Source organism: Polistes canadensis, unplaced genomic scaffold, assembly GCF_001313835.1.
Source record: "Polistes canadensis isolate GaletaPanama2010 unplaced genomic scaffold, ASM131383v1 scaffold_27, whole genome shotgun sequence".
NCBI lineage: Eukaryota > Metazoa > Arthropoda > Insecta > Hymenoptera > Vespidae > Polistes > Polistes canadensis.
The window spans coordinates 1,088,667-1,108,046 of record NW_014569574.1 but is presented as its reverse complement, the minus strand read 5'-3'; the positions used below and the strand labels follow the sequence as shown (position 1 = coordinate 1,108,046).

Genomic DNA, 19,380 nt, shown 5'->3' with positions numbered 1-19,380 from the left:
GACTAGGAGTTATTAAAATTATTATATGAAATTATCATAAGTCTTGTGACTTTACAAACATTACATCTCTCTGATAAGTTATATGCATATATTTATATAATTATGAGTTTATAATTATACAAATATTCGTATGAAATATCAAAAATTCGAATTTTTAAATGAAAAGCCTTATCGAACCGATAATGAAATTCGCGTAACATATTTATAGCTATATAAAATAATCATTATTATGCAATCAATGAAAATCGAAATAAAACGCAAGATAAAAAATATTAATGTATATAATATAAGGATACATATCCTTTATCTCCATAAAATATATGTAATATATTTTTCAAACCGATCAACAACAAAATATAATAAAGTTAATGTTACATCGTGCAGTGCTACAAGTGTTTTATTTTACGCACATATACATATAGTATGTGTCATATATGCCTCGAGAAACCATGAATAAGTATGAATAAACTACATATTTTTTCTAAAGATTTAAACAGCAACTGTATAGAATAACTTGATTCAATAAAAAAATACCTACGTATGATATAGCCATATTATAGTTTATATATAAAAACTGCTGGATGTACCTTGGAAAATTTTAATTAGAAAAATATTGAAGAGTCGTAAGATTGATATTAATAGTCTCACTTTCTGTCTATTTGTCTGCCTCTCCCCCGCTCTTCTCTTCTCCATTTCGGTTGTCCCATATACCTCGGCATCATATTTTATACCTGAGATATTAAAGTATTGTTTCTTGAAAGTAACTTTATCATTATTCCAAAAATAGATAGATCGCTTTTAACTTTAGTCTTCTTTTTTGTTCCAATTAATCGCATCGAGTCTACCGTATATGAGAAAATATATTCACATCTAATGCTGCTGGTTTTATAAATATACAAGGAATACATGAGTATTTGGTGCAAAGAAGTATCGATGACTTGAACTTTTAAAAACTATAATTACAATTCTACTTTGTGTAATTACGTTTGCAATATTACTTCGTTATTTCTACAAAAAAATTCAACATTACACAAAGTATATCTGAATTTGTAATTAGAAATAATAACATAATCACAAAAATACGCTCTGGATAGCACATTTTTTAAATGGTTTAAAAGTGATAACAGTTTTTCCGTGTCATATAATTTGATTTGTTTGGAAAAAGCATATATACTTGCAAGTTCACTGAAGCAGCGCAGAAATATCCCATATTTTAATTAAGCGATCCTGACCGATGGTCAGTAATCTTCGACGTGGAGCATCCAAATCCATTCCAATAATACTATGTTTCGCGTCATGAAACGATGCGAGAGATGTTTGGCTGTGCAAAGAAATATGTATATATAAGAGTTAATCGCGATGGTAATTTTGTACTAGATAATACCTACTTGGCAGCTTTAAGTTGAATATGGCATGGATCGCACACTCGAACTTCAAACTCAAATCCCATGGATGGGATCGGTGTCCTTTGAGAGGTGCAACGAGCGCACAGAGCACGTCCGCAATGACGACAATGATGCTGTCTTAGTCCTATTTGACGCTGATCCATCATTGCTTTAATATTCCAGAAAAATGGCCTACCGCAAGCCTATATATAATCAAAATTCTACATGTAATCTATGATCGCATAATAAATTTATCAATCACATAGCTTAAATAATATATGAACGTACTTGACACGTATCAGACTCAACCCAAGGTGCAGTTTCTCTCCTATTTGCAGCCATATCCCAACAAACAATTACGGCATCTTCTCCTCCGGATAGTAGTATACGTTCTGTGCTCGCATAACAAAGTGCTGTTACTTTGTTGCTGAAAAATATTGGACATATTTATAGAAAAAAAAAAAGAAGAAAAAAAAATACAAATAAAATCTTATAAATTATATAACATTATATAACATATAAATATGTGTTACGATAAAACTGCTTCAAATTACTAAAATCTCCTATCTTATGTATTAGAGTTACTTTAGCTTACTGATGGCCTTGAAGTTCATACGCTGTGCCTTGACGTCCTCCGATATCCCACACTATAATACTTTGATCAAAACTCCCGGAAAACAGAAGCTGCTTTTCAGAGTCCCATGCTAAAGTATGAATACTTCCAGTATGAGCTTTCAGCATGGTAATGAAAGTAACACCGTTAGCATCCAATTTTAGCATTGCTATTTGTCCAGAATAATCTCCCACAAAAGCATGTTTAGATTGCGCATCAAATCTGAATTAGTTATATATAAGCTGATATATAAATCAAAATATTTAATAAACAAAAAAAAACTGTGTACTCTTTTTCGTCTAAAGAGAATCTTTATAAAAAGGATACTGCAGAGCGGTGTACCATGCATCCGTTTGATACGATCCTAATTTCCTTCCAGTATTGGAACAATGTAATTGAAATAATTTATCACGACCTATGCTTAATACCCATTCACAATTAGCCGCGTATATAACTCCAGAAACTCTTGCTTGATGAGCTAAATATTCGCGCATACCAGTCATACGATTATAATCTTGTTCCAAAAGAAATTCCTAAAATAATGAATTTTAAAATAATATTTTAAAATATTATTTCTTAAAAAGACATTTCCCTAAATCCATTTGGTATATATATATCGCATACATTTATACTTCCATTTTCAAGTCCAACAAACAATTGGCGCGTTTCTACGGAATAATGCATAGAAGTAGCACCAACAGGCATGTACTGGCAAACACTTGGCCAATACTGCCCAGAGTCTCGTTTCAGCCATACTCTGACAGTTCTGTAAAAAAGAAATACCTTATCTAATAAAAAAATCTTTCAATATTTATATCCAATGTCTAAGGATGATCAAAATTATATGAAAATAATCCATACAAATAATGAAGCATATTTCAGAATTTAAAAAAATGTTAAAAAATATTGAAAAAAATTAGTCACTGAATAGATTGACAAATGAATAAGTAATGAAATCTATAATGCCAAATAATTAACATACAATGAGAAAATAAGAAATAGGGAAGAAAATGATGAAAAAGAAATAATATGAGAGGTAATTAAATAAAACGTATTATAATATAGGGGGAGGCAGATAAGTTATCAGTGTATAAAGCGTCACATACCTGTCATCGCAAACGCTAATTACCCCGTCTTCCCGTGGGATGATAATAGCCGCGTTAACATCATCGTTACACCCTTCTAATTTAGACAAAAGTACGGGCTTGCGACTGGAACTAAACTTATCATTATTCCCTCCAGATGTGGGTTTTATTTCTGCTGCCATTTCAAAATCAAAGCAGTAACCTTATAAATGCGAATGTCATTTGACAGTTGCCGGACTTCGACGTTATTCACAGTTTATGAATCGTCAGAAAGTTAGAGGATCAAATTCGAAAGTGCGCGACAGCAGAGATTCTGTCGATAGAAAATCACATTACTTTCCTACGATAGTAAGAATCGATCGGTAAAGTAAATTACGCTTTAATCGACCCTGTTGGTATTATTCTTCGTAGGCGGGAAAATATAAATATTCAATATTTTTCAATTCGATACTATTACCAACAATAAGAAAGTAAAAATGTGAGAAATAATGCACACGAAATAACGCTATGCAAACGGAAACGTTTCTAACGCTTCGTTGTTTAGTAAATGACTTTCTTGTCCCTTTCAGTTTCTTTAAGAGAATCATTAATTATATTAATACGAGAGTATGGAAATGAATGTATTCTTCGATATTCTTCGATATCAATTGCGTCAATGTTTTCTTTCTTATTCGAGAATAAATTCTTATCTTCCACCTGTTCACACCTACGTGAACTACGCGATTAGTTTAGCGAAGAATTGCCATCATTTGCCACGATCCAACCAGAGAATCGTTTGGCATGGCGGCAAAGAACCTGTTCTGTTTAGTTCACTTCAACTTATTGTTAGAATAAGTAGTGACTATCATGACTGGTTTTTTCACTTACGTAACTTATTCCTATCAAAGTGAATATTTTCTATGAATCGTATCAGCCTGAGTCGTGACGAATTTGGTCAAGATTCGAATAAAGATTAACGCCAAAGTCGAATAGAAACGTGAAAAGAAGTGTAGGATATTAGTTTGGCAGAGAGAGTTACGATCAAATCGGCCGAACGAAACATAAACAATCACCATGGCAAAGTACGAGAGAATTATGTAATCGTAGTATTATCTAATTATAGCAGAGCGCACGGATAATTTTAATTCAACGATAATGTCTTCCTCGCTTTTGACATGTCGTAGTTATGAATGGTTCTCTCTCTCTCTCTCTCTCTCTCTCTCTCTCTCTCTCTCTCTTTCTCTCTCTTATTTCCTCCATGTGCGTGTGTGTGTTATTATTTTTCTCTGATTATGTCTCTCTTCAAATCTTTGATATTTGTTAAAGAAAATGGTGACTTTAAACTCGTGTGAGTGGTTCTGTGTGATACAATGATGTAACGATAGCTGAAACTTGGTCATGGCTTTACTAATAAATAGCATACATGTAATATTTGTGTAATCAAATTATTATTTGTATTTATGTATTTAGATTCTAATTTGTATGTATTGCGCGATTAAAGTATAAATATTTCTTACACGTAGTGTAATGCTATATAAAAATGAACAAATAGAAAAAACTTGTCGATCTTTCTAAACATTTCATGTAAAATACATTCTAATGATTTTAATTATACTATTCTGTGTTATATCGTATAATTCTCTACTCGCAGGGAAATGATGATAGTATTCGTTTTTGACACATCAAGATGTTGCAAAGAAGAAGATGATCCTGGAGAAGCAGTTATGTACTTTCATCCGGCATGGGTATCACCTACCCAAAGACTCGCTTTAGCAGGCCAATTAATGGGTATTAATCAATTCTTAGCAACATCATTTTCTCCACCACATTCAGTTTGCCTACAAGGTGGAAAATTTGTCTTTAAAAAATTTGGCCAATATATATTGGTAAGTAACAACAAATTAATCTTAACTTGACTTCATCAACATTTGTAACATTAGATTCAAATATTCCTCGAGTATTTGTCAAGTTAAACGATCCATAATTATGATTACAGGCAGTAGGAACGGACAGGAATATACATGATTGGGTTTTAGAAAGAAGAGCAAATACTTTGGAATCAATATTGACGTTTTTTCACTGTGATCTCGTAAAAATATCCGAATCTTTCAACAACGATAGAAACAAATTTACTGAGAAGCTATATCAAATGTTTGAAACTTATTTACCAATTCTTCAATACAGTGCCAATTTATTTTCTAATATCCCTGTTATTAAACTTCCAAAGGTTTATACGAATTCAAATGATAAATAATGTTTTTCATAATAGTCTACAAAATTTGATGTAAATATATATTTTCAATTTACAGAGTGCCAGTAATATATTTTTGGAAGCAATACAAATTTTACAATATTGCCAAGAGACTAATGGAATAATGGGTGGTGCTCTATTTTACAATAACAAGTAAAGAAAAGAATAAAATATTATTTTCTAATAGAAATGAGAGAAATAATAATAGTCTTAATATTCTTATTCCAGGGTAGTTGCTACACAATTAAGCGCAGATTTAACTAAGCAAATAGTTATAATGGATCCATATAGAATAAAGGTATAGTATCATCATTTTAAGCAGTTATACACGTATATGCATTTGAATATTTACCTTAGAATCGTCCTAACTTGAATATTTTTTCATCAGGCGCCTGCAGAGAGAGTAGATACAGAATTTCATTTGCCTGTAGGAGTTCAGTTGCTACGAGTATATATAAAAGAAAAGCAATATACTGAATTAGTGCAGGAAGCAAATAACGAACGTTACTTAAATTCGTATGTGGATTCTATGGCACAGAAATTGTCTTCTCAGAAAAAGGTATGGTTAGGTTTAAATATCTATATTCTATTAATATATTTTTATATGTGCATATATATTTGTAGAGCATGCGTAAGAACAGTATGAAAGAACCACATATGTCTGGAACAAAACGCGACATGTCACGAATTTTTACGGTACCTGAAGAAGGAGAGTTAGAACCAATGCACTGCAATAATGGTACGACCAATATTTCTTCTCTTCCTATCACTGTATATAGTTCACCGGTGAAGTGTAAGCAAGAGTATAAAATAGAATCTAATGAATATACGAATCCACAAACACCAAGCGTATGTTCTACGCCTCTGAAAGATGTAAATAGAGTGCTACACGGATCAGCTGTTCTAATATGCAGTATGAACGATAGTGCTGATATTTCGAAAGAAAAACAAGAAAAAGAATTGAAAGAAATAAAAGAAAATATGGATGACATTCCAGATGTGGTCAAAGAAGCGCTTCGTTGTAAACATTTAAACAAACTAAAAAATCCTTCTGCCAGAAGAAAATCATGGAGAAGCAAAGACCCAATAAAAAAAAGTTTAAGCACATCCGATCTAGAAATTTCTTTGGATAAGATTTCGTCTGACATTCCACTTAGAACATATACATTAGGATTACCAAATTTAAATAAAAATTTGCATGTTAATTGCGACATGGATATGTTAACTAGTAAATTATTGCCAGAAAAAAACACTTTCCATACGATAACTGATCCGTGTTATCCAGTATTTCGTTCTGACGGATTACCTGTTTCGCAAGCATTATACGAACAATACATAGCTTCACATTATGAGGAACTTCAAGATGATAGCGCCACAATAAATGATTACATAGACAATCGTTTTCTTTGTTTACCCGATTCATTAGAATCATCGAATAAAGTATCTAAGGCATACAATGAAAATGCTAGCAGAGATCTAAAGAAAGATGAAATTGCTGCACCTTGTGATGCAAAAGTTGATAACAAAAGTAAACAAGAATCTAATAGAAAAGGTATGAGTTTACCTTTGAAACCGCTAAATATTTTGGATAATGATGATAAATGTAAATCAGAATCCGAATGTAATAACGAATACAATTTTTTGCAAAAAAGAAAATTAGAAGGATTGCAATTAACACCTCTTATGTCTAAATTGACCTTACTTGCCGATGAGCGTACCAGTGGTTTTTGCAGCAAAGAAACAACACCTAGCGAATTTCGTGATATATTTGGATTTTCTTCTACAACAAATCAGTTAGTGAAACAGAAATTAGAAGCGGTAAGTAAGGAAACGGATAAAGAGAATGAAAGTAAATCTGATGAAAGTGAATGCGTCGGTGCTACTAAAGATGAAAGTAATATAGTACAAATAGAATTGTTCCTTTGTGGACATCAAAATATGGTATTGGTTTTATTAATGGAAAATGGAACTGCTAACAATCCAGACTTGATACATTCTCTTGTGAGTGACTTCTATATTCTTCAATTCATCTCCGTTTATTTATTAATTATATTAATCTTTTTATTTGATGTTTTTTCATATTTCATTATTTTCATTACAGTGGCAGACTTGTATAAAAACACTTGGCGGACTCGAACTTCAATTACAACAATGTTTAGATCCACTTCCGTCAAACGAAAATAAAGAATTATATAGTATTTTAAGCGTCGATGCAGAATGGGATACGATTAATCGTTCTGGACTTTGGGGTGTCACAGAATTGGACATGGTATCGTGTCTTCACGATAGATTCAGACAAGCCAGTAACCTTACCGATGTTATCGTTCGGTGAGTTTAAATCATTTTTCTATTCATTTTGTAGCTTCTTTTTATTGTTAAAAAAAGTATATGAGAAAGCGGAAAGAAGACAGAAACAGCATTGTGATATATTGAGTAAATGTTTTACTACGCATTACATAGGACCGAAGATGCCGTCGTTTATGGTAATCAATGTGGACAGATAGAGGTGTTTTATCAACAAGCGGTAGCTCCAAATATATCAGGAGGCCTTCCAACGCCGGCAGATCTAATGGGAACTATATCTTTGAAAGCCAAACGTAGACTTGAAAGAGACCATGGAATCGTATTACTTTAAACTTTCGTTTTTTTAGTAAATTAATGATTATCTATTTATTGACATTAAATAGAACTCTCTAAATTGATTTTATTAGACATTGTGAGTAAATTCATCTGTCGAGTTATTAACATATCCGAAACCTAGCTTATTCATATGGAAATCTAACGAGTGATCTGATCTATAATAATATTATCGTTGCATATTCATAATTATGTACAGGCCATGATATAATATTTTGTGGGAAAAAAGAAAATGAAAGAAAAAAAAGCCGAATAACCAATTAACAGTAATATATCTTGCTTAGAAAAAGTACTTAAATATTTTTAATTGATAAAAATGATGAAAAATATTTTCGGACATACATAAACTTTAAGTAGATATTTTTTAAATCGAATTTTTATAATTCAAAGTATTCTTTAAGCTTTAATTTTGACCACTTAGCATACGATTCTTATTTTTATGACTATGGTATCTTAATCTTATTTGTATATTTAAGTGATTTTATTTTCTTTTTTTTTTTTTAAGAAAAATGAAAACCTTAACTAATTAACATTATCCTTAAGCATAATATTTGTTCTCACAATTTGATACTGTTTGGATAATGTCATTTTCTTACTGAGATAAAAGTTTGATATCATTCACCAGCAGTATTTGATAATTGAACTGCTACGAAACATTATTTTCTCAAGCATAACAGATACTATATTTTGATACATATAAATAATGTGATTTATACCCATAATTGTTAACACATTCAATAATATAACTATGAAAGAGAGTTTGTCGAAAATGTAACGAAAAAGAGAAGTAAATATAAAAGTGTCCTTATATCTCAGTTTCTACAAAAAAAATCATTTATGAGTCTATCAGCTACTTTCTTAAGCTTTTATCTGTCAAACTGAAATAAGTAATGCTTACATAAACAACGATAACTAATATAATATGTTAATAGAACTTGTAATACCATTTTGAAAACTGACAATGAGTTTAATTCACTTTTACAAGTTATTTCAAGTTACAAGTTATTTCAGTATGTATGCGTACATTCTATATGTATACATAACAAACAATCATAGGAGGTATTTATTCTTTAAGTAGTCAAATAATATCACTCCAGAATTACATCTAATATCATTCATTTGTACTCATAACTGCAATATATGTAGATTTTAAAACTGATGTATACAAAATATTCAAGAATTCAAGATATTAAATGAAGGTTAATATAGGAACATATAATAAGAATGATATCATGACTTATTCTTGCGTGCTATTACTTCTCAGCATATTACTTTACAGTAATATTCTCATCGTTGGATCGTTATGTTATTTTAGAACATACAAAATATATTATTTTATTATTTACATGTGGTTAAGTTGAACCTGATGGTTGATTCGTGTAACATATTTTTTATAATTTATGTAATAGATTATAATAACGATAATAACATACAAAATCTTGTATAACAATGTACTTATGTTATTTATACATATGTTTAGTTCTTTTATTCCAATTAATGTCTATTATATATGTATAAACATGGATGTATAAGAAGGTTCGCTCTTTTATTAGAGATACATTGTACGTAGCACCGATAATTACACTAACAAATCTTAATTAGTCGTAGATTTTGATGATAGGAAACTAATTGTATCGTACTTGAAAAAACTCAATTGTAGATATTCTGAATTAAGTTGTGATCATTTACCGATAGTACTTAAAACATGCTTTTTGTAATTTTAACCGTCGCATAGTCTAGTCCTTTGAATGACTTTTTATAAAATGAAATATAATCCTGCTTGCCAAATAATCTGCATTATATCATGGATAACCAGACATTTATAATTATTTATTCATTTATGTTCTAATTTAGTCAAGTAATTGAAAAACAATGGTCAAGAAATAGTCTCAAAGAGGTCTATTTGATAGCTTCATTTCGCGCGAAAGGCGATTCAAAATTTGGCGGGATTAATGAGAGATGTTACGTCAGAAAAAGGCGTTGCGGTCGCTTAGAAAAACTAATCTCGAAGCAGCCAATCAACGAGCAGCGTATTAATGCGCAAAGGCAAAGAAAACCGCGATCTCGCCGCCTGTCAGTCAGTAATGAGAAACGAATGCTCTGTCAAAATACTTACGAGCGTCGCTGGATTTTTCGCGAGCGAACATATATAGCGAATAGACATATAAGTGCGTAATTTCTAATCTTCATTTCTTGAGAAAGACTTGTCACACGCGATAAGTATGATCGAAAGCGAGTTTTGACGTTAAAAAACTCGCGTAGTACCACCGCATATATCGCTACAAGAAGAATTATCGTGTCCTATAATAAATCTCATGTTCCTTCTTACCACCCAGAAAACAGTGAGGGCGCTTGTTAGCATTTTCTGCTAAATATATTAGGCGAGATTTAGAGAAGGAAAGGGAAAGAGGGAAAGAGAAAGAGAGAAAAAGAAAAAAAGAGGGAAAAAGATCTATAGACTCGTTTTCTTTCTCTCAGGAAATTCGTCTTCGCTTTCCTTCTCCGCTCTTCTCTTTCTTTATATCCCCCTGCCCGCCGGCCCCTGCTGCTTACCAACAGTCGGACGTAACCTCTGCGTTTACCGTTCGTCCCATTTCTACATCGTTCATCGAGTTTTGTCTCCAGTAGAAAGGAAAAAAGCAAAGATCGAGTATCCGTCCATCGTAATGTCGTCGATATCAGGATCGTTTTTATCCTGGTCCATGTTTATAGTCACATTCATCTATACGTTATCGTCAATGTCATCTTTGGCGTGGTGCTAAAAATATGCAACTTTAAGGGAAGAGACGAACCACACACGTTTACCCCACATCCTGAAAGTGCGAATCGACGTAGCACGAGCTGCGTGCGAAAGGAGAAAAGGCAGGCGGCGGTGGTGGTGGAGGTGGTGTTGGTGTAGTGGTGGTGGTCGTGGTGAGGTGGTGGTGGTGGTGGTCGTTGTCGTCGTGGTTGTGGTCGTGGTTGTGGTCGTGGTCGTGGCCGTGGTTGTAATCGTCGTTGTGGTGGAGGAAAAAGAGGAGGAGACGGCGCTGGAGGACACCTCGTGCGTGCTCGCTCCGAGCGGGTAACCGTCGGAGTACTAACTGTTTCCTCTTTGCGACTAGAAACTATCATCGGGGAAAAATGGCGGATCTAGAGGCGGTGCTGGCAGACGTCAGCTATCTGATGGCTATGGAAAAGAGCAAGTGTACGCCGGCTGCCCGCGCTAGCAAGAAGATCGTTCTGCCCGATCCTAGGTATTCCCTTCGACCCAATTTCGTTTTTTCTTCCTTTGCACGATTATTTCTCTCTTATCTCTTCCTTGTAGCTCTAACCATCTTCCTTTACCCCTCCTCCCCTTATTCCTTTATTCCCTCTCCTCTTACTCAGTCGCTCATTCACCTACTCTTGTTATCTCTCTCCTCCTCTCTCTCTCTCTCTCTCTCTCTCTCTCTCTCTCTTTCTTTCTTCATATATTACATATATATGTATATCAATTTCTCTCTCTCTCTCTCTCTCTCGTTCCTCGTCTATTTCTTTCTTTCTCCATGCTTGCTTACTCGCTCACTCACTCACTCACTCACTCATCCACCCACTCACCACCCTCTTGCTCGCAGACTCACTGATTCAGGTTAAATAGACGAATATAGGAACCAACAATACATAGCTAAGGTATATACCCATGGATACATCGTGATGAGAGGAATACATTAAAAAAAGATCTTTCCATTTACGTTGTTCAATATACGTACATACGTCGATAGTTAAAACTTCAAGAATATAATTTCTTGCATCCTGTTTTTGCCATTTGCATATATCTTTAATTTTCTATTTTATTCCTCGCCTATTTGAAATGTTTATTCAGAAAATATATACTTGATCTCGTGATTTTTATTTGTTCGTGTAAAAGCATTATTTTTTCATTTTATTATTTCATTTTTTCCCTTATCAATCCAAGTATAACAAAGTATGAAATAAAATATAAGGATTAGCAAGCTTAATAAATTATATTATTATTTAAAAAACTTATATTCTTTTTTAAGTATATATTAATTATATATTATTAATGAAAATAATATAATAATAATAATTTAAAAACTGTATTGTTTGTTTCAGCGTCAGAAGTGTAATGCATAAATATCTCGAGAAGAAGAATGAAGTGAATTTTGACAAAATATTCAATCAAATGTTAGGTGCATATTATTATTATTCCATTTTTTACCTTTTTGGGTATATAAAAAGATATGTATTTATATATAAAATGTTCTTCTCTCAGGTTATCTTTTATTCAAAGACTTCTGCGAGACTGTAGCGGAGGAACCAATTCCACAACTCAGGTTTTATGAAGAGGTTTGGATTGCTCTACAGACATTAATTAAATCTGATTGCGTTTTATCCTATCTTTTTATTCAACTTTAGATGAATTTTGGTATTTATACATTTTAGATTAAAGGTTATGAAAAGCTTGAATGCCCGGAAGAAAGGAGAAAAACCGCTAGAGAAATCTATGATAATTTTATCATGAAAGAATTGCTTGCGCACGCGCACGTAAGTATATTTCCAATAAATACTAACTATTATATTTGAAAAATATTCATTGTATATTAATTGCGCGCATATTAATTGTACATACTTGCTCGTTACGTTTCTTTTACAGGAATACTCAACGGATGCTGTTGCTCACGTACACAAGTATCTTATGAAAAATGAGGTTCCCATTAATCTGTTTGAGGTATATATTGTTTCAAAAGAAAATATCTTACATTAAATGTTCACGAAATTAATTATATTTAATAACAATTAAAATGATCATTGTTCTAGCCCTATATAGAAGAAATTTTTAATCATTTACGTGGCGAACCATTTAAGAAATTCTTGGAAAGGTAAGTGGCTATAGATTTACAAGATATTTTAATTAATCTAATTGATGTGCATTTTTAGTGATAAATACACTCGTTTTTGTCAGTGGAAAAATTTGGAATTAAACATTCAGGTAGTATAGTTGTGTTTCTGTATGAGTTTATTTGTAAATTAATATCGATAAATTTGATCAAACAAATTTCTATTTTTACAGCTGACAATGAACGATTTTAGCGTACATCGTATTATAGGAAGAGGCGGATTTGGTGAAGTTTATGGTTGTCGAAAAGCAGATACTGGGAAAATGTATGCTATGAAGTGCCTCGATAAAAAGCGTATTAAAATGAAACAGGGTGAAACATTGGCACTTAACGAAAGGATAATGCTCTCTCTAGTCAGTACTGGGGTAAGAATTGCAACAAGCAACAATGTAATAAAAGACGACTGTGATCTAGTTGAAAACATTGATTATTGTGTTATTTCCTTTAGATTTAATTTTGATATCTTTTAGGTGGATTGCCCATTTATAGTATGTATGACATACGCATTTCACACACCAGATAAATTGTGTTTTATATTGGATTTAATGAATGGCGGTGATTTACATTATCATTTAAGTCAACATGGTGTCTTTAACGAGCCGGAAATGAAATTCTATGCTGCCGAAGTAATTCTCGGTTTGGAGCACATGCACCGCAGATATATAGTATATCGCGATTTAAAACCAGCAAATATTCTCTTAGACGAACACGGACACGTAAGAATATCAGATTTAGGATTAGCATGTGACTTTTCAAAAAAGAAACCACACGCAAGCGTGTAAGTATGCAAGGATATTTTATTTAGTCGAGCATTTTTAAACATAATTAATAGCAATCATCTTTCAGAGGTACACATGGATACATGGCACCAGAAGTTCTTTCAAAAGGAACACCCTATGATTCCAGTGCGGACTGGTTTTCTTTTGGATGTATGCTCTATAAACTTTTGAAAGGACACAGTCCTTTCAGACAACATAAAACTAAGGACAAACATGAGATCGACCGAATGACTCTCACTATGGTGAGATCTACACTTTCGTTCTGACTTTAAAAATTATTCAATTTAAATAATGTGTATTTATCGTTATTTCAGAATGTTGAATTACCCGAAACATTCTCGAGAGAACTGCGATCGCTTTTAGAAGGTTTACTACAAAGGGACATCAACAACAGGCTTGGATGTCGTGGAGGAGGAGCAGATGAATTAAAGGCGCATCCATTTTTCAATGGGATAGATTGGCAGCAGGTCTACTTGCAAAAATATACACCACCTTTAATACCACCCCGCGGGGAAGTGAATGCTGCGGATGCTTTCGACATTGGTTCTTTCGACGAGGAAGACACAAAAGGCATTAAATTAACCGATGCAGATCAAGATCTATATAAAAATTTTCCTCTTGTTATTTCTGAAAGATGGCAAGCTGAAGTAGCCGAAACAGTTTTTGAGACGATTAATAATGAAGCAGATAAGGTATGTCATTATAATAGAATTTTTCTTTTTCCTTTTCTTCCACATATGATTTCATTAAATTGCTTGCAGGTGGAAAACAAGAAGAAAGCGAAACAAAAGCTACGATTTGATATTGACGATGAAAAAGGTGAACACTTCTTTATGTCATTGCATTATCAGTTACTTTTTTTCTATTTAAATTTGTAATTAAAATGATATTGTAATTATTATTTCAGGCTCTGATTGTATTTTACATGGATACATAAAAAAGTTGGGAGGTCCTTTCGCTAGTGCTTGGCAAACGCGCTATGCCAAATTATATCCGAATCGATTAGAGCTGCATCCAGAATCTGCTACGAAACCTGAACTCGTATTCTTAGATCAGGTTGATATTTCATTTCAAATTGTATTTATTTATGTTTCGTTAAATGTCTACTTTTTTATCTTTATACTTGTCTATTTATATCGTGTAAATATATCGAATTAAACAAGTGTATGGACTTTCAGATAGAAGAAGTGGGAGCTGACCTACAGCATGTTAAAGGAGAACAATGTATCGTTGTTCGTACGAAGGATGCCAAGATTGTACTTACGAATCCTGTAAGTCAATTAACTTATTCGATCAAATGTTCAAGTTTATCTGCATACATCTACATAATTTAAGAAAGTTACAATATATAAATGGAAGAATATGAGATATATGACATAATTTAGTCCTTAAACGGATTAATCAATATTTTTGTTATAGGACGAGATAAGTTTAAAAGAGTGGGCACTGTCGCTAAGATCGGCACACAAATGTTCGATGGAGATGCTCGGTAACATGGCAAGAAAAGCCGGCAAGATTTATGGGACTGAACGTGACGCCGTGATCCCGGCAATGCAGCGATCAACGAACGGCAACTAGCCCATTATTACTATATGTGCATCGACATACTCCAGTCCCACTGCCCCGCAGCGACAGCAGCAGCGACTTTTTTTATACTAAGAGATAATGACAAAGAAGAATAAGATAAAAAAAGAAAACAAAAATAAGAAGAATTAGAACGGGCACGTTACGTTAGAAGAGCTCATTGTTGGATTTTCTGAAATTTAAAACTGAGACATCTTTCCCATCTCACTTTCCAATCCCTCCTGAGCCCCTCCTTAGACCCCAACTTATGCCCTCATCTCAATCCCGATATACCATATACGGACAATATAAATCGTTCGTCCCAACAGAAGAAGTTCCCTTGTATGGCGGTTAGTATCGCACTGTATAGAGACTCTAGAAAGTAGTGTCGTTTAATAACATACAAGGGTCGAGAGTGAGTCCATACCTAGACTTGGGCGTTCTAGTTTATTTGTTCGGATGCATAGTGCACGTCATTATATTTGTACGTTAGCTCTATGTGCAACGTGACGTAGCTAACTAGCGACCGAAATCATCGACACACGCAATAGCATACGAAGATTGTGGGATGATGAAGGGAGGAGACATATAGAAAAAGTTCACGCGATAAGGAAAACAATCACGAAATGAACTTGATAATATGTTATATCATTATTACACCACAAAAATCGTATTCTAAGTACTCCTCCGCGTTGTATTGTTCATTTACTTAATTTATTTACACAATGCAGGACGGTTTTGTATTATCTCTAAGGATAACAAAAAAAGAAACACAAGAAAAACGATTTATTATTTATTATGTTATTGTACTAAGAAAGAAAAAGAAAAGCAGAACGAGTATGTATGTATGTAGGTGTATGTGTGGTATGTATGTGTGATGTGCGATTGTAATGCCAGAATGAACAAAAGAAAGAAAGAAAATGAGTAAAAGAGAAATCGTATATTGTTGTAACTGTGTACGCTTGGGTGGATGTAAATACGTGCATCTATCCTAGCAATAAAAGATGCCGACGAACGTAACAATGAGCTTTATAATTTATCTTCATTTTATTTTTTTTATTTTCTTTTTTCCAATATCGACTAGTATTATCGGTTTCGAATTTCTCTCAGTAGAAGAGCCAACTGAGAGTCTACGTTGATCGAATCTATTCGTCTTTCGAGCATTTCAAAGTCCAGCCTTTCTAACCACGTGGGAGGATCGATTTGTTTGGATGGAAGAGGACACATCAATCTCTCTGTTGCCGCGCACACACCACACCAGGTTCGAAAGTTTAACGGTTCAAAAATATCTCCTAAGAAGTTGTTAAAGCGTGCTTTTTGTTGTTCATTGCTCAGTACAATCCCAATTGCATCTTCAAGAGCTTCTTGAATATCGTTTGAAGAAATATACCGACTGCCTTGTAAGTTTTCTTCGTGGAATTTGACGAAAGCTCGACTGTATATTAATTTTCTTCCAGAACTCACAAAGACGTGCCTGCTCAAATAATCCAGTGCGGTGATTCCTACAAAAAGTGTCTTATATCGTATGTAAAAAATAATTATTTATTATTTTATTAATATCATGCTTTTTATATTTTAATAAAACAGAGAAAGAAATAGTTATGCGCAAACATACCGTACAAACTTTGGCTATCCAATATCTCAAAACGAGCAGTTTGTCGTGAAAATACACGTGGAATGTTTTGCATCGGTGGTACAGAAGTTTGGCGCGTTCCACACAAAGCAAAGTGAGTCTCACCATTCACTCTTAGAGCTTCTTCGAACGCAATTTTTCTCTGATATGTTTTTTCGTAAATATTATTCGGTCATATTTTGATTTCCAAGTTTTCTTTCTAATCTTTTCTCTCTCTCTTTCTTTCTTGTATTTTTTAAATAATAATTTACCTTCATTGAAAATTCCGCTTCGATTTTGTCGCGATTTAATTCTCTACACAAATGTTTCAGAATTTCTGCCGGTATAAAACTGAAATGCATCGTTTGTTCTGTCAAGGATACCAATACTTTTTCCGAAGATATCACCGTACAAGAACCACCAGTAAGCGGATGAATTCTGTGGAGGATAGTTTCATTTAATTCTTAACATAAGTATATAACATATTTAACAAGATTTCTATGCCAACTAACGAAGCTCGTCTGGACTCATTACTAGTTTGCGAGATTTGCGTCTCAAGTGGTTCAAATGGATCACGAACTTCCGTTTGTTGTCCATAAATCGAATCTCTTCTGCATTTCCTTTTACGTAATTTTTTTCCTCGCCTTCGTACGACCGTAGGTTCATCGCTGTTGTCGTTAACATTGTTATCTACAATCTTGAAAAGACAAATGTTTATGAACGAAATATGGATTACTAAATCAAAAACAAATTATAAATAATTGTATATATATTGCTTTACCGTTTCACAAGTTTTAACATTTAAGGAAGATGAAAGAGCAAATGGTGGCTGCAGACGCGTTGTCGAAGCTATAAATCGACGTCGAGATAATGGTTTATTGTTGACGATCTGATTTCTTCTAGAAATTGGTAAAACTTCTAGAGTCAGTGCATGCCAAGTGAGAGTATCGTTGCTCTAAAAGAAAACAAAATGCAGCAATTTTGCTAACCATCGTTAATCTTTTGTGGATCATTGAGTTTGACAAGATACAGTAAAGTAAATAATTAATTCCCTGTGCGATTGGTTATCGTGCAATAAGTAGTTCAACATGAACCCGATAAGAGCAAGATAGTTTGACGAACCAGGTGAGGCTGCGAGTTGGTTCTTAGATCTAAAACCAAAGTAGTGCGTTCTCGTGGATTGTATATAATTGGTGGAGGAGCGTTTTGAAGTGGACGACACGACACTGCTGCTGCTTGAACGCTAACGAGAGTAGGTGCCGGTGTGGGAGGTCGAGAATCGGTTTCAGTATATTTCCGGAATAGCTCTTCCGGAACAGTTAAAGTATCGATGTTCATTTCTTTGTCATCTAGATTTGCAGAATTCATGGTAATACCTCCTCTCCCGGCAGCTAATAATCTAGCGCGAATCATTTCCATTTCTTCTGGTAATAATAAGGCTTTACCTTCGCTCGCCTACAACAGAATGAAATAAGAAAAGAACATGGTCATTGTATGACCATTGTAATTTGTTGTAAATAGAAAATAATAATTATACGATAACTACGTCACTAGCGATTATAAGAATATCGTAAAATTCATTTCATTTACCCATGTATCCTTCGCACGACGCACCACCTCTTTGGCTTCATTATCTACAGGATGATTACACAAGACGGAGCAACCATAAGAATAGGGATTAAAAAGGCCAGCGTAAGGTCGAAGGGCGAAGGGTGCCGGCTTTGTAAATGCTGAAAGTTCCACATGCTGCGTGCGAAGATTATTCTCATGATTATATCGATCCTTTCATCTATAAGTAGTATATCTATATAAGTATTACAAAAAAATGAAATTAGGTGGCATTATTTTGAAATAATCGATAAAAATATGAATCTTTCCGATTAGTCGTTCAATTCGGGTAAGGTGGAGTGGATCGTTGGAAGGAATTCATTTCGTTGGAGAATATAGTAGCAGAATAGTTTGACGTTATAAAAGAAGAACGATGGGTCGGTCATCTTTTCAAGATTTTCTCTCCTTGACAATCTACTCATACGTCCTGAATACTACTTTGCGGTCTTTAAGGCGTTGAAAAAAATAAATATATCGAAATCAGAATTTGCTTATATTAACCAATGAGGCTCGTTATATGATGATAATTAGATATAGATTAATTTATCCATTTAATATTTAAGAAAATATTGCAACGAAATATTTCCTCAATGAAGTATACCTGTGGTTTATTTCTATAAATAGGTCGAACACGTGCAGAGATAAGGCCAGTAGCACTCGCGATTCCAGGCATTTTCTTTAACCGATCACCCTATCCGATGAAATAACATAAAACGAATAACTGCGTGCTCGTATGCACACTGACATACGAGTACTTTGCACATCATTGTTGTACAAATAACACCCCACCTTTGGAAAGATCATTCGTTGCTTAGTACCACGTTGCTATGTGAATTTGATGGGTCGATCGAGTCCATGCAGGAATAGGTATACTTTGTGTGTACTTACGTGTTATACGATCGAAGCTTAATGAACCTCGAAATGTCAAGTACATATTTACATTGAAATAGCATTTAAGTATAGGATAAGTATAATACTTTCTATCAAT

The 19,380-nt window shown here is 33.6% G+C and overlaps 4 protein-coding genes and 1 long non-coding RNA gene across 14 annotated transcripts; 2 read left to right on the top strand and 3 right to left on the bottom strand.

The window, feature by feature from the left end:
* Positions 1–66: 66 nt before the first annotated feature.
* LOC106783865 (WD repeat and FYVE domain-containing protein 2) lies at positions 67–3,404 on the bottom strand. 3 transcript variants are annotated; one of them, XM_014742792.1, is made up of 8 exons: positions 3,105–3,404; positions 2,623–2,764; positions 2,326–2,531; positions 1,981–2,220; positions 1,674–1,812; positions 1,389–1,588; positions 1,175–1,321; positions 83–731 (listed from the first exon to the last, which is right to left on the bottom strand). In XM_014742792.1, exons 1-7 carry the CDS (start codon positions 3,263–3,265, stop codon positions 1,183–1,185), a joined length of 1,227 nt encoding a protein of 408 aa, XP_014598278.1. In that variant the 5' UTR covers positions 3,266–3,404; the 3' UTR covers positions 83–731; positions 1,175–1,182. The 3 variants fall into 3 exon arrangements, with proteins under 3 accessions (XP_014598276.1, XP_014598278.1, XP_014598279.1); XM_014742793.1 differs by having other exon boundaries at positions 1,179–1,321; XM_014742790.1 differs by having other exon boundaries at positions 67–1,321; positions 3,105–3,403.
* Positions 3,405–3,517: 113 nt separating this feature from the next.
* LOC106783860 lies at positions 3,518–10,391 on the top strand. 3 transcript variants are annotated; one of them, XM_014742779.1, is made up of 9 exons: positions 3,518–4,144; positions 4,714–4,948; positions 5,059–5,289; positions 5,372–5,466; positions 5,542–5,611; positions 5,702–5,872; positions 5,938–7,314; positions 7,415–7,641; positions 7,774–10,391. In XM_014742779.1, exons 1-9 carry the CDS (start codon positions 4,137–4,139, stop codon positions 7,946–7,948), a joined length of 2,589 nt encoding a protein of 862 aa, XP_014598265.1. In that variant the 5' UTR covers positions 3,518–4,136; the 3' UTR covers positions 7,949–10,391. The 3 variants fall into 3 exon arrangements, with proteins under 3 accessions (XP_014598265.1, XP_014598266.1, XP_014598264.1); XM_014742780.1 differs by lacking the exon at positions 3,518–4,144 and adding an exon at positions 4,311–4,487; XM_014742778.1 differs by lacking the exon at positions 3,518–4,144 and adding an exon at positions 4,315–4,410.
* On the bottom strand, positions 4,494–5,892 carry LOC106783868. Its single transcript, XR_001381363.1, has 2 exons — positions 5,666–5,892; positions 4,494–4,900 (listed from the first exon to the last, which is right to left on the bottom strand). It is a non-coding gene; the product is annotated as an uncharacterized LOC106783868 (long non-coding RNA).
* Positions 10,392–10,482: 91 nt separating the features above from the next.
* On the top strand, positions 10,483–16,195 carry LOC106783861 (G protein-coupled receptor kinase 1). The gene is made up of 15 exons (XM_014742781.1): positions 10,483–11,186; positions 12,046–12,122; positions 12,206–12,279; positions 12,376–12,477; positions 12,587–12,661; positions 12,751–12,812; positions 12,871–12,922; positions 13,004–13,195; positions 13,301–13,608; positions 13,677–13,851; positions 13,924–14,301; positions 14,371–14,428; positions 14,517–14,665; positions 14,788–14,880; positions 15,029–16,195. Exons 1-15 carry the CDS (start codon positions 11,074–11,076, stop codon positions 15,185–15,187), a joined length of 2,067 nt encoding a protein of 688 aa, XP_014598267.1. The 5' UTR covers positions 10,483–11,073; the 3' UTR covers positions 15,188–16,195.
* Positions 15,819–19,371, bottom strand: LOC106783862. 6 transcript variants are annotated; one of them, XM_014742782.1, is made up of 9 exons: positions 19,281–19,371; positions 18,994–19,181; positions 18,375–18,530; positions 17,907–18,239; positions 17,566–17,739; positions 17,297–17,481; positions 17,057–17,222; positions 16,788–16,947; positions 15,819–16,674 (listed from the first exon to the last, which is right to left on the bottom strand). In XM_014742782.1, exons 2-9 carry the CDS (start codon positions 19,063–19,065, stop codon positions 16,259–16,261), a joined length of 1,662 nt encoding a protein of 553 aa, XP_014598268.1. In that variant the 5' UTR covers positions 19,066–19,181; positions 19,281–19,371; the 3' UTR covers positions 15,819–16,258. The 6 variants fall into 6 exon arrangements, with proteins under 6 accessions (XP_014598268.1, XP_014598273.1, XP_014598271.1 ...); XM_014742787.1 differs by lacking the exon at positions 18,994–19,181 and having other exon boundaries at positions 19,281–19,368; XM_014742785.1 differs by lacking the exon at positions 18,994–19,181 and having other exon boundaries at positions 18,375–18,573; positions 19,281–19,362.
* Between the last annotated feature and the right edge of the window lie 9 nt (positions 19,372–19,380).

Excerpts from the sequence above, each read along its gene's own strand:
- LOC106783861 (XM_014742781.1), top strand. The coding sequence starts at position 11,074 with ATGGCGGATCTAGAGGCGGTGCTGGCAGACGTCAGCTATCTGATGGCT. Across the intron at positions 12,280-12,375 it reads AACTCAGGTTTTATGAAGAG|ATTAAAGGTTATGAAAAGCT; the intron begins GTTTGGATTGCT and ends TATACATTTTAG. Across the intron at positions 12,662-12,750 it reads TTCCCATTAATCTGTTTGAG|CCCTATATAGAAGAAATTTT; the intron begins GTATATATTGTT and ends TCATTGTTCTAG.
- LOC106783862 (XM_014742782.1), bottom strand. The coding sequence starts at position 19,065 with ATGCCTGGAATCGCGAGTGCTACTGGCCTTATCTCTGCACGTGTTCGA. Across the intron at positions 17,482-17,565 it reads ATGTTAAAACTTGTGAAACG|ATTGTAGATAACAATGTTAA; the intron begins GTAAAGCAATAT and ends TGTCTTTTCAAG. Across the intron at positions 16,948-17,056 it reads AAGCGGAATTTTCAATGAAG|AGAAAAATTGCGTTCGAAGA; the intron begins GTAAATTATTAT and ends AAAACATATCAG.
- LOC106783865 (XM_014742792.1), bottom strand. The coding sequence starts at position 3,265 with ATGGCAGCAGAAATAAAACCCACATCTGGAGGGAATAATGATAAGTTT. Across the intron at positions 2,532-2,622 it reads TTGAAAATGGAAGTATAAAT|GAATTTCTTTTGGAACAAGA; the intron begins GTATGCGATATA and ends TCATTATTTTAG. Across the intron at positions 2,221-2,325 it reads GCATGGTACACCGCTCTGCA|ATTTGATGCGCAATCTAAAC; the intron begins GTATCCTTTTTA and ends TAACTAATTCAG.
- LOC106783860 (XM_014742778.1), top strand. The coding sequence starts at position 4,355 with ATGTCTCTCTTCAAATCTTTGATATTTGTTAAAGAAAATGGTGACTTT. Across the intron at positions 4,411-4,713 it reads AATGGTGACTTTAAACTCGT|GGAAATGATGATAGTATTCG; the intron begins GTGAGTGGTTCT and ends CTCTACTCGCAG. Across the intron at positions 5,612-5,701 it reads TGGATCCATATAGAATAAAG|GCGCCTGCAGAGAGAGTAGA; the intron begins GTATAGTATCAT and ends TTTTTTCATCAG.